At 57.2% G+C, this 17,994-nt stretch overlaps 1 protein-coding gene across 1 annotated transcript; it reads left to right on the forward strand.

Annotated features, from left to right (window-relative positions):
* Positions 1-28: 28 nt before the first annotated feature.
* ZMYND12 (zinc finger MYND-type containing 12) lies at positions 29-17,527 on the forward strand. The gene is made up of 8 exons (XM_071575709.1): positions 29-132; positions 2,285-2,417; positions 8,625-8,796; positions 10,994-11,163; positions 13,366-13,488; positions 14,262-14,376; positions 15,880-16,019; positions 17,247-17,527. The coding sequence occupies exons 1-8, from the start codon at positions 50-52 to the stop codon at positions 17,364-17,366; spliced, it is 1,056 nt and encodes a 351-aa protein (XP_071431810.1). The 5' UTR covers positions 29-49; the 3' UTR covers positions 17,367-17,527.
* The last annotated feature ends 467 nt before the right edge of the window (positions 17,528-17,994 follow it).

Consider the following 17,994-nt stretch of genomic DNA (forward strand, 5'->3'; position numbering starts at 1 on the left):
GGGTCCGCCGGAAGTGTTGCCGTGGCAACGCGCGACGCCCGCGCCGGCCATGGCGGGGCCGCCGCGCTGCGAACTGTGCGGGGCCCGCCCGGCCCCGCGGCCCTGCCCGCGCTGCCGCCGCGCCCGCTACTGGTGAGGGCACCGAGAGCCCGCAGGAGGAGGCCCGGGGAGCGGGGACGGGGCGGGAGGCGGCGGTTGGACTCGGACACGGCCCAGGATCAGGATCAGGGGACGGGATCAGGCCCAGCCAGGGAAAGAGGCAGCGACCGGCCCGGGACGAGGCTCAGCACACACCGAGGAGTGTCAGGATGAAAGAGGAGGCAGAAACAGCCCCAGGGCGAGGCTCAGGACACAGCAGAATGTCTGGGATAAGGATTCTCGGTGGAGCAGCGAGGCCCAGGAGGCAGGAACGGCACAGGCGGGGATTGGCCTCAGGATGGGGCTCAGGACGCCACGACAAGGGCCAGGATGAGGCCCAGGAGCCAGGGCAGGACAGGGAAAGAGGCCAGGGCTAGTCCCAGGATGAGGCCCAGGGGCCAGGGCAGGACAGGGAAAGAGGCCAGGGCTAGTCCCAGGATGAGGCCCGGGACAGGGGGAGAAAGCCCGAGATAAGGCTCAGGACACGGGGGGAAGGCCCAAGAGGCAGGAGGAGGCCTGGACAGGGCAGGAGGAAGGGATTGACTCCAGAATGAGGCCCAGGATGCCGGGACAAGGGCCAGGATGAGCCCCAGGGGGCAGGATCGGGCCCAGACAGGACAAAAGGCAAAGACCAGCCCCAGGACAAGGCTCAGGACACACAGAAAAGGCACAGAATGAGGCACAAGAGGCAAACAGGCCCAGGAGAAGGCCCAAGGGGCAGGGACAGGCCCAGGGCTGAGAGCCAGGGACAAAGACTGGGACACAGGGACAGGCAGGAGACAGGGATTAGCCCCAGGATGGGGCTCAGGGCACAAGGAGAAGGCTCAGGATGGGATCCAGAATCCAGGAACAGGCCCAGGGCTGAGAGAGGGACAAAGCCTGGGACAGGCTCTGGGATGCAGCGACAGGGCAGGGGGCAGGAATCAGCCCCAGGATGAGAGGAGACTCTGAGTGCAGGGAGAAGGCCCAGGACAGAGCCAGAAGGAGGGAGAAAGCCTTGGAAAAGTGTCAGGACAAGGACTGAGAGACAGGGACAAAGCCTGGCATGTGGTCTGGGACACAGGCAAGAGGCAGGGATTGTCCCTGGGATGAGGCTCAGGACACAGGGACAGCCCCAGGATGAGGCCCGGCCCACAGGGATGGTGCCAGGATGGCAGGGATGAGCCCTGGGGCAAAGCTCAGCAGGGATGGGGCCCAGGAGGCAGGGACCAGACCTGGGATGGGACCAGACCTGGGATGGGACCAGGGAGCCTGGAGAAGGCCTGGGATGGAGCAGGAAAGCAGCAGGAGCTGGAGTGGTCCTGTTCTCTGGAACATTCCTGCTCACTCCCAACAGTTCCTGCATCAGACAGGGAGCAAATCCAGGTGGTTTAGAGTGTCCCTTGGAACAGCCCCTCAGGAACTGAACATTCCCTGCTCCCACAGGGACCAGGGCTGGCTTGGTTGGGGGTTTTGTGCACCACAGGGCCAGAATCCAGGGATTTGGCTGCACCAGGAGTTCAGTGAGTGACTTAAGGAGGGATTTTAACACTCAGCACTGTGGGGCCTCTGAAGGGCAGGCCAGGGCTGTGCTTCCATCTGGGAATATCCTGGATGGGTGTCCTGGGAGCAGCTCAGGGGCTGGGCAGGATTCTCTGAAGGGCAGGCCAGGGCTGTGCTTCCATCTGGGAATATCCTGGATGGGTGTCCTGGGAGCAGCTCAGGGGCTGGGCAGGATTCTCTGAAGGGCAGGGCTGTGCTTCCATCTGGGAATATCCTGGATGGGTGTCCTGGGAGCAGCTCAGGGGCTGGGCAGGATTCTCTGAAGGGCTGGACAGGGCTGTGCTTCCATCTGGGAATATCCTGGATGGGTGTCCTGGGAGCAGCTCAGGGGCTGGGCAGGATTCTCTGTAGGGCTGGACAGGGCTGTGCTTCCATCTGGGAATATCCTGGATGGGTGTCCTGGGAGCAGCTCAGGGGCTGGGCAGGATTCTCTGAAGGGCAGGACAGGGCTGTGCTTCCATCTGGGAATATCCTGGATGGGTGTCCTGGGAGCAGCTCAGGGGCTGGGCATGGGGGGGATTCTCGCGGGGAGAAGGCCCAGCAGGGCAGCCCCTTCCCCTGCCCCCTCTCCCCGCCGGGTAACCCCTGTCTGTGCCCCTGGCAGCGATGCCTCCCACCAGAGCACCGACTGGAGCAGCATCCAGGGCCGGCTCTGCGCCCTGCCCGGCCCGGCCCGGCCCGGCCCCCGCCCGGGGCAGCGCGGGGGGCTCAGCGCGGAGCAGCTGCCGGGCACGCAGGTGGGTGCAGCACGGCAGGCGCCGCTTCAAAGGGCTCCGGGGCACCTTCATTCCCGCTCCTCTCCCTGCGCGTTCTCACTGGGAGGAGTTTCCAAACCCTGGGCTCCCACTGCCCGTTCCTGTAGAACTGAGGAATCTGCTGCCTAAAAGCACAGCGGGACTTTTGCCTTCACAGGATCCATCCCTTTGGAATTCCTGTTTCTGGATGTCCCCAAGAAAGGCAAAAGCACCTCCTTGGGTGATTTGTACTTGGGCACAGAGGTTTGGGGGTTGTTTTTATAAACAAATCTCAACAATAAGGGGAGTGGGAACATCCTCTCTGTGATTCCCAAGCCTTTTTCACAGGCCTTACTCCAAGTTCTGAGCTTCCTCATCCAGCACAATCCTGGATCTCCCACCTTGCCAGGTGGTCCATCTCCCTGGTTAGTCCAGGATCCAGCTGAGCTTTGCTTCTTCCAGGCCATCTGAAGGGAGGGAATCCCCTTTCCCAGGGCAGGGGGCAAACAACTCAAGTCCCCTCCCTTTGTTTCCCTGCCCAGCTTGGCTCTTTCCCACTAAGTGCAGCCTTTTATCTCCGTGGGGCCCTGGGGAGGTGCAGATGGTGCAGCTCCTTCCCAGCCCCAGTGGTTTTTCTCTCTGTTTATGGGGTGGCAGGAGCTGCTGCTCCACAATGTTGCTGAAATACCCCACCCAGGTGCATCTGCTCCTGAAAATCCTCCCCGTGGAAATAAATCCTCCCTGTGTCATTGCAGAACTCCCAGTCCCAGCTGGGAACAATCCAAGGGTGCCACCGAGGAGAACATCATGGATCTTGTGGCTTTTCCATGAATTATTATTTTCAGGGTGTTTCTGGCCCAGCTTTGGGGCTGAGGATCCAGAAAGAGGAATTCAAAATGTGATTCCAGAGGTGGAACCTGTGAAGGCAAAAGTCCTGCTTGGGGAGAGCTCGTGCCAGGCTTTGGGCAGCAGATTCCTCTGGGATTGACAGTGACAGCCCAGCCTGGTTTGGAAACTCCAGTCTGGCTGAAAACCCCACATGAGGCTGTGGAGCAAAGTCCACAGAAGGTGTGTCGGGCCAGGAAATGCAAAACCTCCTCAGGTCCAGGTTCTGCTGCAGTTGGTCCTTTATAAAGTCTGCAGGGAAGGTTAAATTGGTGTCACAGGGGGTGGGGCAGGAATTTTCACCCACAATTCTTGGATCTGTTCCAAGAGCTCCCCTGTGCTGAACCTGCTGTTGACAGTGGTTACATCACTGACTTTATAGCCACTGGAATCATCCCTTATACATTCCAGCAGCCCATGTGACTGCCAGCTGGAGGAAGAGCTCCTTGATTAGCTGGAAGGTAATCAGCTGGGTTAATTAGGGGCAGGGAAAGGCAGCAGAAAGGGTTGGTGGAGGAGAGGGAGTCAGTCTGGGTTGGGGCTCTCCTGGGCCAGCCAACAGTCCCTGGGCAGGGCAGGGGCAGCAGGCGGAGTGTCCTTCCAAGGAGGTTCCAGCAGGCCCTTTAACAGCCCTCAACAAGTCTGTTCTTTGACCTTTGTCTCCAGCCTGTTCAAATAAAACAGGTTCTGGGAACGGAGTGTGTTGGGACACTTTGCCTGCCTTCCTTCTGAAGAAAGGAGGGGGACAGTGGCAATCCCTTGGTGGCTCTCCCAACGAGAGGGAGAGGTGGGAAGAGAAGAGAGGCAGAAATGCCCCTGTGTCCAGCAGGGCCTGGGGCAGCCAGGCTGGGCCTGGGCTGGCTGAGAGCACCTGGGAGAGGGGCAGGGTGACTGCCCTGTCCCACTGCATCCCATTCCTATTCCAGAGCCAACAAACTGCTTGAGAAGGCTCTTCCCTGGGAGGGTGGGCAGGCCCTGGTACAGCTGTGCCTGCCCCATCCCTGGAAGTGTCCAAGGCCAGGCTGGACAGGGCTTGGAGCAACCTGGGACAGTGGGAGGTGTCCCTGCCCCTGGCAGGGGTGGGTTGAGATGAGCCTTAAGGTCCCTCCCAAACCAGTCTGGGATTCTATGAGAAAAGGCCTTTGGAGCTGAGGGCAAAGCTGTGCAGCCTCACAATAATGAGAGCAAAACCCTGTGCCCAGAGCCTGCCCGTGGGTTGGGTGTTTTTTGAACATTTCTGTTGTGCTTCACCCCTCCTGCACAGTGTTTGTTTAGAAAACACAGAGCTCCAGCCTGAGCCAGGGCACAGGGGAGCTGGGGCACATCCCAGTGCCCTGTGGCTCCAGGAGCAGGGAGCCAGGAGGTGAGCAGTTTCATTCCTGTCTGGGCTCCAAAGCTTTGTTGATAGAAATCTGCTGCTGTCAGTGTAGCCGGGGGGGTGCCTGCAGACAGCAGCTCCACACTGACACAGCTCCAGGTTTCTGTTGGGAGCAGCCTCACCTGCCTGGCTGATGGCAGCTCCCCACAGCCCCTGGGCATGGGAAAGGATCCCGGAGCATCCAGCCCCGGCACCGCTCCAGCCACGGGCTGCAGGCTCAGCTCGGGCTGGTGGGACCTTCCCTCCTCCCCGGATCCTCCTTCTCCAGGCACACCATCGGCTTTGGGGCCTGGGAGGGGACAGTGGAGGTGGCACTAAACCCTGAGTGTGTTCCCATCCTCCTGCTCCCACCTGGAGCAGAGCTGGGGTCCTTGGCTTCCCCAAATCCCAGCTGGGGGGAAAACTGTGTGGGGGCAGTTCAGAGAAACCTCTAATTGCAGCACAGATGGAAAGATCCCAAAGTGAGCAGGGCTGGGGCTGTGGGAAAGGGGGGGAAACCCATCCAGGGCCACAGGAAACGATCCCCAGGGCTGTTCATGGCCAAAGGGAATGATGCCCTGAGGATTGTTCAGAGCCAAAGGGAACAATCCCCTCAGAGCTGTTCATGGCTAACGGGAATGATCCCTCCAGGCTTGGAACTGTGGTTGGAAATATTCAGTGCTCCAGGGCTCCTCTTGCCTCTGCCCTTCCTTCTCCTTCTGGAAGCTGTGCCAGAGTCCCACCCCCAGCTTGTCCTTGCTGCAGATGTTTCAGATAGTTCACTCTTGGGAAGCAGGGATGATCCCATGGACAAGGAGTAAAAAAGGAATTATCCTGATCTCCAGCCCCTCCCAGATGCCAATCTGGGCCGTGCCCACGCACCAGGGCCCTGCTGGTTGCACCAGACTGGCACGGACAGAAAAAGCAGCCTGAGAAATACCAGCTTTTCCTGCTGCTGCCCCAAGCATGTCCTGGCTTTGCCCTGGACACCACGTGCTCCCTGGAGACAGTTTGGGTTTCACAGAATCCCAGAGTGGCTTGGATTAAGAGGGATCTCAAAGCCCATCCAGTCCCACCCCCTGCTAAAGGCAGGGGCACCTTCCACTATCCCAGGCTGCTCCAAGGCCCATCCAGCCTGGCCTTGGCCACTTCCAGGGATGAGGCAGCCACAGCTGCTCTGGAAAACCTTCCTTTTCCCTCTCCATGTTCTGGTAGCTCAGGGAGGCCACTGTGTTTTCCAGCTGTTGGCAGGGAGCTGTTGCTCTGGGCTGTGTTCTTTGAAGCTCTCCTTTATCCAAAGCAGTGTCTCTACCTCAGCCAGGATCTCCAGGAAACACTCTGGTGCTGTCCTGGATGTTCCCTGTCCCTGAGCTGCTCCCTCAGCCCTAGCACAGCTCTCCCTGCCTTGCTCTGAGCACGTGTAGCTCAGCAAAATGCCCCAGCCTGGCCTCCAGGAGCCCTGGGAATGCTTTCCCTGCCCAGCCCAGCCCCAGCTGGAGGCAGAAGAGCTGAAATGGTATTTCCTGTGGTGCCCAATGAGAGCAGTCAGGGCCTCACTGACTTACCAGGGCAGCACTGCCAGGCTCTCCAGCAGCCCCCCTTCTTCCCAGGGAGCTTCCCTCTTACCCCACTGCTCCCCAGGGAGCTTCCCTGCCATCCCACCTCTTCCCAGGCAGCTTCCCTTGCCATCCCACTGCTCCCCAGGCAGCTTCCCTGCCATCCCACTGCTCCCCAGGGAGCTTCCCTGCCATCCCACTGCTCCCCAGGCACCTTCCCTGCCATCCCACTGCTCCCCAGGCACCTTCCCTGCCATCCCACTGCTCCCCAGGCACCTTCCCTGCCATTCCACCTCTTCCCAGGCACCTTCCCTGCCATCCCACTGCTCCCCAGGCAGCTTCCCTGCCATCCCACTGCTCCCCAGGCACCTTCCCTGCCATCCCACTGCTCCCCAGGCAGCTTCCCTGCCATCCCACTGCTCCCCAGGCACCTTCCCTGCCATCCCACTGCTCCCCAGGCAGCTTCCCTGCCATCCCACCTCTTCCCAGGCACCTTCCCTGCCATCCCACTGCTTCCCAGGCACCTTCCCTGCCATCCCATTGCTCTCCAGGCACCTTCCCTGCCATCCCACTGCTCCCCAGGCACCTTCCCTGCCATCCCACTGCTCCCCAGGGAGCTTCCCTGCCATCCCACTGCTTCCCAGGCACCTTCCCTGCCATCCCACTGCTCCCCAGGCACCTTCCCTGCCATCCCACCGCTCCCCAGGCAGCTTCCCTGCCATCCCACTGCTCCCCAGGCACCTTCCCTGCCATCCCACCTCTTCCCAGGCACCTTCCCTGCCATCCCACTGCTTCCCAGGCAGCTTCCCTGCCATCCCACTGCTCCCCAGGCACCTTCCCTGCCATCCCACCTCTTCCCAGGCACCTTCCCTGCCATCCCACCTCTTCCCAGGCACCTTCCCTGCCATCCCACTGCTCCCCAGGCAGCTTCCCTGCCATCCCACTGCTCCCCAGGCACCTTCCCTGCCATCCCACTGCTCCCCAGGCACCTTCCCTGCCATCCCACCTCTTCCCAGGCACCTTCCCTGCCATCCCACTGCTCCCCAGGCAGCTTCCCTGCCATCCCACTGCTCCCCAGGCACCTTCCCTGCCATCCCACTGCTCCCCAGGCACCTTCCCTGCCATCCCACCTCTTCCCAGGCAGCTTCCCTGCCATCCCACTGCTCCCCAGCCACCTTCCCTGCCATCCCACTGCTCCCCAGGCAGCTTCCCTGCCATTCCACTGCTTCCCAGGCACCTTCCCTGCCATCCCACTGCTCCCCAGGCACCTTCCCTGCCATCCCACTGCTTCCCAGGCACCTTCCCTGCCATCCCACTGCTCCCCAGGCAGCTGCCCTTGCCATCCCCCTTGTGGAACAAGCTGATGGGAAGTGTTGGGAGTTGCTGAATGGGCCTTGGAGCAACCTGGGCTAGTGGCAGGGGGTGGCACTGGGTAGGCTTTAAGGTCCCTCCCAACCCAAGCCATTCTGGGATCCCACAGGGATCCTGGCTCTTTCTCCCTGCCATCCCTCTGAGGGCACAGCATCCACACTCCTGGCAGGGAGCAGCACTCTCATGGAGAGGTTTGTGGAGCTGTGGGTCACATCAAGTGCTGCAAAGGGTGTGGACTTTGGCAGGAGCAGCCAAAGGCACAAACGGCTGCACGTGGATAAGTCCAGGATAACTTCTGGGTCCTGACACAGCCCCAAAGGCTGCAGAAGCTGCTGCCCCACAGCCCTGGGCTGTCTGTGCCAGGGGTAACACGGTGCTCTCACATTGGGTGGGATGAAGCTGCAGGCCCTGTGAGGAGCTCCCTCCTGCTCCCTGGCCCTCCCTGGCTGGCAGCTGGAGCCGTGCCCTGCTGGCACCGCCGGAGCTGCTCGGCTGCCTCTGAGTCAGCGGCAGCACCGTCAGAGCCGCCGAGCCCTTTGTCTGATCTCTGCTCTGGTCTTGTGACCATCATTTTCTGTGCTTCACAGCTTTTATTGCTGCAGCCTCATGAGCCCTCGGCGGGAGGAGTAGAGGATTCTTCATCCTGGAAGACACCACATGACCTACAAAGATGTCCAAAGCTGCTCCTGCTCAGAGCAGGAATGGAGCCAAGCTCTAATATGCTCTAATATGGCAGCTTTAATGCCTGCCTATTAATTACAGCCACAAACTGCATTACAATCACTGCTTTGGAGTTTGAAAACTTGATTTTAAAAAGAGACTGTTCGTTTGTAACCACCTGGGCTCATGGAAGGTGTCCCTGCCCTTGGCAAGGGCTGGAATGAAATGGGTCTTAAGGTCCCTCCAACCCACACCATTCTGGGATTCCATGATTTTATCCCATGGCAGGGGATGGAACGAGGTGGTCTTTGAGGTCCCTCCAGGCCACCCCAGCGGTTCTGTGATGTTGTTTCTCCTGCTCTTCCCCCTGTGTCCCTGCAGAAGGCCATGGTGGAGGTGGCCTCCAGCACAGCACGGGGGTTCCTGCGGGAGGGGAAGGCCCTGGAGGCGCTGCCGGCGGCGCTGCAGGCCCTGCGTGGCACTGCCCGGCTCTTCGGCTGGAGCTCCCTGCAGCTGGTGCCCATCCATCTGCTGCTGGCCGAGGCCTCCATGGGTGAGCAGGGCCTGGCTCCCAGCCTGGCAAGGGCAAGGGCTCCCTGAGGCGGGTTTCTGGCTTCCTCTTCCCACTTATCAGAGGGCTCTGTGCTCTGGCTGTGCCAGCTCTGTGTCCTGACTGTGCCCACTCTGTGTCCTAACTGTGCCCGCTCTATGCCCTGGCTGTGCCTGCTTTGTCCCCTGGCTGTGTCCACTCTGTGCCCAGGCTGTGTCCTGACTGTGTCCTGGCTGTGCCCAACTCTGTGCCCATTCTGTGCGTGGCTGTACCCACTCTGTGCCTGCTCTGTGCCCTGGCTGTGTCCACTCTGTGCCCACACTGTGCCCACGCTGTGCCTGCTCTGTGCCCTGGCTGTGCCCGCTCTGTGCTCACTCTGTGACCGCTCTGTGCCCACGCTGTTCCCACTTTGTGCCTGCTCTGTGCCCACTCTGGGCCCACTCTGGGCCCGCTCTGGGCCCTGACTGTGCCTGCTTTGTGCCCTGGCTGTGCCCACTCTGTGCCCACTCTGTGCCCACTCTGGACCCGCTCTGGGCCCGCTCTGTGCCCTGGCTGTGCCTGCTCTGTGCCCTGGCTGTGCCCACTCTGTGCCCACTCTGTGCCCACTCTGGGCCCGCTCTGGGCCCGCTCTGGGCCCTGACTGTGCCTGCTTTGTGCCCTGGCTGTGCCCACTCTGTGCCCACTCTGTGCCCACTCTGGGCCCGCTCTGGGCCCTGGCTGTGCCTGCTTTGTGCCTGCTCTGTGCCCGCTCTGTGCCCCGACTGTGCCCACTCTGTGCCCTGGCTGTGCCCTGGCTGTGCTTGCTTTGTGCCCTGGCTGTGCCCACTCTGTGCCCGCTCTGTGCCCTGGCTGTGCTCACTCTGTGCCCACTCTGTGACCTGACTGTGCCCACTCTGTGCCCACTCTGTGCCCTGGCTGTGCCTGCTTTGTGCCCTGGCTGTGCTCACTCTGTGCCCACTCTGTGCCCTGGCTGTGCCTGCTTTGTGCCCTGGCTGTGCCCGCTCTGTGCCCTGACTGTGCCCACTCTGCCTCAAGGGCATTGGGGATTGATTAGAGAAGTCACACACACACACACACACCCTTTTCTGTGGGGCTGGGGAAGAGAATCCCTCAGCAAATGAAGTGTTTGCTCCCTCTCCACCAATCCCCACAAGAGAAGCCCAGGGAAAGCCTCTTCTTTACCTGGTGCTCCGCAAAGCCCAAAGCACGAGATTCCCGAGGGTGTTTGGCTGTGCTTTGATCTCAGCGAACCCAGGAACACCCCGGTCCATTCACAAACCCTGCCCTGCCTGAGCAGGGCTGGTCCTCATTGTGTGCTTTGGAAAACACGGCAAATTAGGGCATGGGAGCTGCCCTGCTCAGCCACGGGCAAGGGCCGAGATCCCTGTAAATCACTGCCATTCCAGGAGCACACAATGCCCCCTGGCAGAGCGGGGCTGGCTCTGGGCTCGTCCTAAACGGAGTGGTGAGAGCAGGGAAAAAAAATGCTGTGAGTAATTGCAGAGTGATAACGTGGGAGTCGTGCAGTGAGCCTGCCTGGGCCACGTGTTCCAGGGACAGCGAGGGCAACAAACCCTCTGCTCTCAGCCAGGCTGGAGAGTGGGGGGCTCAGCCTGGGGAGGGGAAGCTCCAGGGAGACCTGAGAGCTCCTTCCAGTGCCTGAAGGGACTCCAGAAGGGCTGGAGCGGGACTTTAGAGAAGGGATGAAGGGTCAGGACAAGAAGAAATGGCTTCCCACTGCCAGAGAGCAGGGATAGGTGGGATATTGGGAAGGAATTCCCGGCTGTGAGGGTGGGCAGGCCCTGGCACAGGGTGCCCAGAGAAGCTGTGGCTGCCCCATCCCTGGAAGTGTCCCAGACCAGGCTGGACAGGACTTGGAGCACCCTGGGACAGTGGAAGGTGTCCCTGCCCATGGCAGAGGTGGCACTGAACGTTCTTTAAGGTCTCTCCCAACTCAAACCAGTCAGGGATTCTGAGGTTTCTGGCTGCTTTTGTAGTTCTGGACACTCAGCCTGTCTGTCAATGAGCCTTTGGACTCCTGAGCGGCTCAGGGGCACTTGGAGGGAATGGGGAATCCACAAGCCATGTCTCCATATCAAACCACCCCAGGGGCACAGCAGGCAGGAGGCTCTGACATTCCAGGCTAAGAAATGCTCTTTATCCTGCTGATTGCCCTGCTTGTTCCCCCGTGGCATTTCAGGCACTGGCAACCTGCGCCAGGCGTCCAAGTACCTGTCGGAGGCCGAGTGGATCATCCTGCAGAGCTCGGACTGCGGCGCGGCGCTCCGGGCCAGGCTGCACCGCGGGCTGGGGCTCTTCTCTGCTGCCCAAGGGAAGCTGGACCAGGCTTTGTACCACCTGGCCAATGATGTGAGTCACTTAAGGCACAGGAACACTTTGGGTTTGATTCCTGCTCTCCTTCCAGGCCCACATGGAAACCCAGCAGGCAGGTTTGGGGTCCAGAGAGGGTTCCCGTGGTGAACTCCTGAACTGGGTGGATCTGAGACACCTGTGTATCCATGTGGGAGCCAAAGCTGGGGATTACCAGTTATCCCTATTGCTCTGAAGTGACACAGAATCATGGAATTGTTTAGGCTGGAAAACCTCTCTAAGGACTTCAAGACCAACTATCCCTCCAGCACTGCCAGGGCCACCCCTAACTCATGTCCCCAGGTGCCACCTTCAAAGGTTTTTTAAACACCTCCAGGGATGGGGACTCCACCATTACCCTGGACAGCCTGTTCCAGTGCCTGGTCACCCTTTCCATGAGGGAATTTTCCCTAACAAACCTTCCCTGGCACAACTTGAAACCCTTCCCTCTCCTCCTGTCCCTGTTCCCTGGAGCAGAGCCGGACCCCGCCCCAGGCTTCCCCCTCCTGTCAGGGAGTTGCAGAGGGCAAGAAGGTCCCCCCTGAGCCTCCTTTTCCCCTGGCTGAGCGCCCCCAGCTCCCTCAGCCTCTCCTTGTCTCATTTCTTGTCACATTCCCTATGTCCTTGTCACATTCCTTCTCCCTATAAATTTGTCCTTCAGCCTCGTTACGGTGTTGGGATGCCCAGACATTCCTGCCCCAAACTGATATTATTGCCTTTTATCCCACTGATAATTTATATTTTGGCTGTAATTTCCCTCAATACTTTCCCAAATCCTCAGCCATTATTTAATTAATGCCTCATTTAACTCTTTCAGTGTCTGGTTCTGTCACGTTTTCCCCAATTCAACCTTTTGAGCCACAGGGGCAGTTTGTTACGCTGGAGGTGCTGGTTCCCAGCTGTGTTCCTGAGGATGCTTTGCCTGTCATTTGATCCTCCAAAGCCAGATGAACTTCTCCACATCCTATTTCTGTCCCACACAGACTAAATTTATCCAGTGCCGAGTGATGCCTTCCCACTCCTGGTGAATTTGATAGTGCCTTTGTGTGGGTGTCAGGGATGACACAGAGGGGGAAGAATTAGACCCTTTCCATTCTGACAGACACAACTCTGCTCAGCCTGTAAACCCTTTGGGAATTCCAGATTCCTCCAAAGAGAGGCTCGGGAGATTCCCAAAATGCCTTTGTTGGGGGGATTCCTAGACATAGTGCCTGAAAGGGCAGCAGGTACTGAGGTCTGTGCTGTGAGCCAGTGGCTGCTCCAGGTCGGAGCTGCTGGAGCCTTGGCTGCGTGTCTGGGATCTGCTGAGAGTCACACGCCAGCTCAGAATAGCTGGAATTCACCAGAGCCTTCCCAATCCCGGCTCCAGGGGCTCCAGCAGGGCTGGAGAGGCAGCAGGGTGGGATTTGGGCCAGGTGGGACAGGCACAGGGACAGGGGGAGAGGAGGGAAACCTGCCCTGGATGGAGGGGAACCCACTGCAAAGGTTCCTGTGGCCCGGGATCAACCCCAAAACAGCTTTTTAATACCTCATTGCCATGGATCAGCCCCAAATACAGCTCATTCCTGTGGATAACCCCCAAATTCAGCTCTTTAGTACCTCATTTCTATGGATAAACCCCAAATCCAGCTTTTTATACCCCATTCCTACAGGTAACCCCAAAATCCAGCTTTTTAGTACCTCATTCCTTTACGTAACCCCCAAAGAGGTTTTTGTACCTCATCCCTATGGATCAACCCCCAGTACAGTTTTTTGGTACCTCTTTCCTGTGAATAAGCCCCAAACACAGATTTTCATGCCTCATTCATTTCTACAACCCATAAATACAGTTTTTTATATCTCATTCCTTTACAGAACCCCAAAAATTGAGCTTTTTAGTACCTCATTCCTTTACACAGCCTCCAATATACAGCTTTTTATTACCTCATTCCTTTGGATAACCCTGAAATACAGTTTTATACCTCATTCTTATGGATAACCCCCAAACTCAGCCTTTTAGTACCTCCTTCCTTTCCATAATGCCAAAATACAGCTTTTCAGCACCACACTTTTCAATCACAACCAGGTGTGACCAACCCTTACACATAATAAAACCTGAATACCTGTTATGTTATTAATCCATAACAAAAAACTTCCCAGGTTTGACGTGAGCATTAAACTTCTGGGGTTTATTTTTTTTTTTTTGTTTAATGCTGATTTCAGGTTTATCTTTCCACTTCTGCCTTTGGAACAAACTCCATTGAGGTCTCTGAAGGATATTTCCACATGGCCAACATTTTCCTCCGCCAGAATAAAATGGATGTGGCAAACTCACTCTATACTGAGGTTGGTAGAACCCAACCCATCATTCCTCAGGATTTTTGGGGCTCCTTCCAATGTTTTCCCAATTTTTATCAATGTACTGGTGACCACATCAAGTGTCAACTTTGCCTTTTGGTCTCAGAAACCCTTTTTGTACTTCAATAATTCTCTGAGTTAAAAGCAGGAGACTTTAATCCTGTGCTCAGGATTGTTAATTAAATCATTTTCAGTTGGAGCAGCCAAACCTTGTTAAAAAGCAGCTTTGCTCCCAAATTCCCTGTGCCAGAGGTTAAAGGGGAGGGGTCTCCAAGGGCTTCCAAAGCCAGGGAAAGTGGGGTACAAACCACCTGCAACAGGTGCTGGGAGTCAGTGAAAAGTCACACTGATTAAAGAGCCTCAGAATGGACTGATCAAGCAAGGAAAGTAATAATTACCTAATTGATTTATTAACTGAATTAGCTAATTGATAATTATCCAACCGAATTATCTAATTATCTAATTGATTTAATAACTGGGGAGGGAAAAAGGAGCTTTCATTTATTCACACCAATTTCTGTGGAAACGAGACTTTGGGAGCTGCACCATCCACCCCCCATTCCGCTCCCGGACGTGGCTTTGGGTGGGTATTTTCCCTGGATCCGCCGGGGTTCGGTTCCCGTTCCCGGGGAGGTGCAGGGAACGCGCCCCGGCCGGAGCATCCCTGGCTCAGTGACCCGGCGGCACGCGGGACGTTTGTTTGCGGAGCGGCGAATGCCAGGTGGGCACACAAGTGCAATAATCGCTGTGCTCCCTGCCAGGTGACCGCGCTGTGGCATTCCCGGCTGCTGAGCTCACTGCGGGAGCGGCGGCGGCGGCTCCGCGCCCGCCCGGCCCCGTTCGCCGACGGCGAGGAGGAGCCCGAGGAGGGCCTGAGTAAGAGCCGCGTGGACGGGGGGGGGGGGGTGAAGGAGTCTGTGCCCCCCGTGTTGGTGTGGCATTCCCAGGGGCGGGATGCACTGGGAGTTCCAGGTGTTTCGGGGGGTGGTGGCTGTGCCGTGTCACCTTCGGGAATGAGGGTGGTCCGTGCAGGGGCAGCAGCTTTGCCTGGTTTGCATCCTCCTTTCACAGCGCCCTTGGCAGTGACTGGAGCAAGATTTGGCCTTGCAGGATTTGATTCCACTTCACAGAGTCATGGAATCATGGAATCCTTAGGGTGGGAAAAGACCTTTAAGATCATCGAGTCCAACCATTCCCCCAGCACTGACACAGTGACCCCCAAACCACATCCCAAAGTGCCACATCCACACACTTTCTAAACACTTCCAGGGTTGGTGATTCCAACCCCTGTCTGGACAACCTGTTCCAATGCTTTACACACCTTTTAATGGAATTTTTTTTCTCCTGATATTCAAACTAAACCTCCCCTGGTGCAACTTGAGACTTCCACGTTCTCATTTCCCTGCAGCAACTTTAATATTGAAGGTGACATTTCCCTGCCTTGGGTGGGGTTCCTGCTCCCTCCTGGAGCAGGAGGACATGATGGAATAGCCTGTGCTGACAAGTGGATGTGTTAATCAGGAGGATCCACTCCGGAGAGAGGCTGGGGAGGCTCTCCCTGGGACACAAAGGTGCATGAAGCATTTATGAGTCTGGTACTGCCTCAGGCTCCCCTGAAGCCAGAGCAGACTCTGGTCCTCATCTCCTGTCTGCCATCTGTGCTAACTGAGATATTGTCAGGGAAGACAATATCAATTTTCTATCCCTGGAAGTGTCCAAGGCCAGATTGGACAAGACTTGGAGCAACCTGTTCTAGTGGAAGGTGTTCGTGCCCATGGTGGGGAGGAACGGAAGGTGCTCTGAGGTCTCTTCCAACACAAACCACTCTGCGATTCTAAGAGGAACATTTCTGTAAATCCCATTCCCTGACATTGTCTCCATTAGGAGTTCCCAGAGTAGGAACCACACCAAGGCAGGGCTGCAGGAGACCAGCTTTGGTGTGACAGGAATAGGAAAGTTGTTCTGCAGCTCTTGTGGCTCCACATCCTCACTAAAGGCTGATCAGCACAGTCACCAACTGAGGAGTTCTGTTCATGGGCACGGAATGTGCATGGAGCTGGGATCATGGAATCACAGGACCTCAGAGTGCCTGGGTTGGGAAGGACCTCACAGGTCACCCCATTCCACCCCTGCCATGGGCAGGGACACCTCCCACCAGCCCAAGTTGCTCCAAGCCCTGTCCAGCCTGGCCTTGGACACTCCCAGGGATGGGGCAGCCACAGCTTCTCTGGGCACCTGTGCCAGGGCCTGCCCACCCTCAGACCACGTGGATGTTTATAGTAGAAATGCTTTGATGTCTAGAAGAGCAAACTGGGCAGTTTGGAATGTATTCCCTTGCCCAAACCCACCCCTCCAACAGGATATTTTCACCCCCCACAGCCGAAGCCCAGCAGGAAGAGGCGACGCGGGTGCTGCAGGCCCTGCTGGGGGTGTGGGAGCAGCAGCAGCACCCCCAGGAGACAGTTCAGGTCCTGCACTCCCTGGCCATGCTGCACTTCCTGGGCATGGATCTGCCAAAGGTACGTCGTGCCTGGAAGGGCTGAGTGTTCTCACACATCTCAGCCCACGAGGAGTGTGGGGGACCAGGGCAGGGCCACCTTGGGGCCTGCAAGTGGTGGCTTCAAGCAGTGGCTCAGGTGGGACGCTGGGGGGAAACCCTTCCCTGAGGCCCTGGCTGTGGCTGCTTCATCCTTGGAAGTGTCCAAGGCCAGGGACAGGGCTTGGAGCAACCTGGGCTGGTGGAAGGTGCCCTGCTCCTGGCAGGGGGTGGCACTGGATGAACTTATAATGTTCCTCCCAATCCAAACCAGTCTGGAATTCTGAGATCTGCACCCTGTCGAGGCTGATAATCCTTCTGGGTCAGTCTCTGCCACCCACAGCAGACCCTGCATGTTCCAGGTTCATCCTTTCCTGGCTGTCCTGGCAGTGTCACTGCCTGTCACACCAGGTCAGGTGTCACTCAGGCAGCAGGACGTGGCCTCACACAGCTCTTCCTGGGTTCTCCTCTGAGTTCAGGATCTGCTCCAGGGCAGCCTGTCAGTCAGTTTGGAATTTGCACCCCTATATCTCTGCCTGAAAAACTCCAGAGGTGACTGGTGACTTCTGTGCCTTTCCAAGGACTGATTTTGAGAAACTGCTGAGCAGAAGCATCTGGCAGTCAGGCCACTCTCTTGGACTCAGAGCTCAAAACCCCGAGTTTCTCCTGCCTGTGTTTTGGGAAGGGAAAATGCAGATGGTGAAAAACACTGTGTTGAAATATTAATGGTCTCTTCATTGTCTCAGAGAAAGCCACAACTATGGGAGTGTTTGCAAGACACAAAGAAACAAATTCAAATTAGAAAGAAGACAAAGCTTTATAATGAGAATGTCTAATCCCTGGAAGAGCTACCAAGGGAAATGATTTAGTTCCTTACTGAGAAAAATGAGGGATTTAGCTCAGACTGAGTCAATACAGCTGTTTTTTTCCCTGAAAGAGCTTTGGGAATGTTCAGATGAGCTGTATTATATGGGAGGGGATGTCTGGGAGGGGGACTGGGGTCAATAATCTCTTCTCTCTGCACCATTAGATCCTAAATATGAGATCTGGTGGCTTTAGGCTCTCCTGTAAAGCAGCTTGTACAGGTCACCTCAGAAAGGGAGGCTGGATCTGCTCCAGGCTGCTGCTCCACTGAGTCTGGGCAGGTACTTACCCGTGAGAAAAGCCAAATTCCTGACAACCCCTGTGTGTTTCTTCTGTCCCATTCCAGGCCCGGGAGGTGGGGATGAAAGCCTTCGACCTGGCCAAAGAGCTGCCCCAGCAAGAGTCTCTAGAAACCATTGGTCACCTGTTGGAGCTGATTAATGCCAGCTCTTCCCACACCAAATAAGAACTGGCTTTGCCAGATCCAGGTGTTGGGCCAAGTTATCTCCCACCCAGGTTCCTGGACAGCCTCTCTCCTTCCCGCTGCTGCCTCCTTCCAGTTGTGTCCCTGGCTGTCCCAAATCGTTGGAAAGTAAACAGATTGGTCTGAGTTAACCTTCATGTGCTGCTCTGGAGCCTGTCTGGGTGAGAAACAAAAGCACCCCCAGCATGCCATGAATAAATCATTGTCGGGGCTGTGAATAAGCAAAGAGGCTCTGCAGCCTCACCCGCTGGCCCCGAGCCAGGACCAGCTCAGGTGTGTTTGTTACTGGTTTCCTGGCTTTGCGCTCCCGTGGGATGAGGGAGATCCCATGGAGGGATAGGGCAGGGACACAGGGAAGGTCTGGGCTGGTGGACACCTGGCTGATTAAGTGTTGCAGGTCTCTGCAGAGCCCCTTCATCTCCAAACCAGTTTTCATAGAATCCCAAACTGGTTTGGGTTGGAAGGGACCTCAAAGCTCATCCAGTTCCACCCTGGACACCTTCCACTGGCCCAGGTTGCTCAGAGTTTTTCTGCAGAGTTTTAGAGGATTCTCATAGCTCTGGACACTGAGAGACTCGTTTGTCCCAATTCTTGGAAGAGCTTCCATCCA

Source organism: Pithys albifrons, chromosome 22, assembly GCF_047495875.1.
Source record: "Pithys albifrons albifrons isolate INPA30051 chromosome 22, PitAlb_v1, whole genome shotgun sequence".
Classification (NCBI taxonomy): domain Eukaryota; kingdom Metazoa; phylum Chordata; class Aves; order Passeriformes; family Thamnophilidae; genus Pithys; species Pithys albifrons.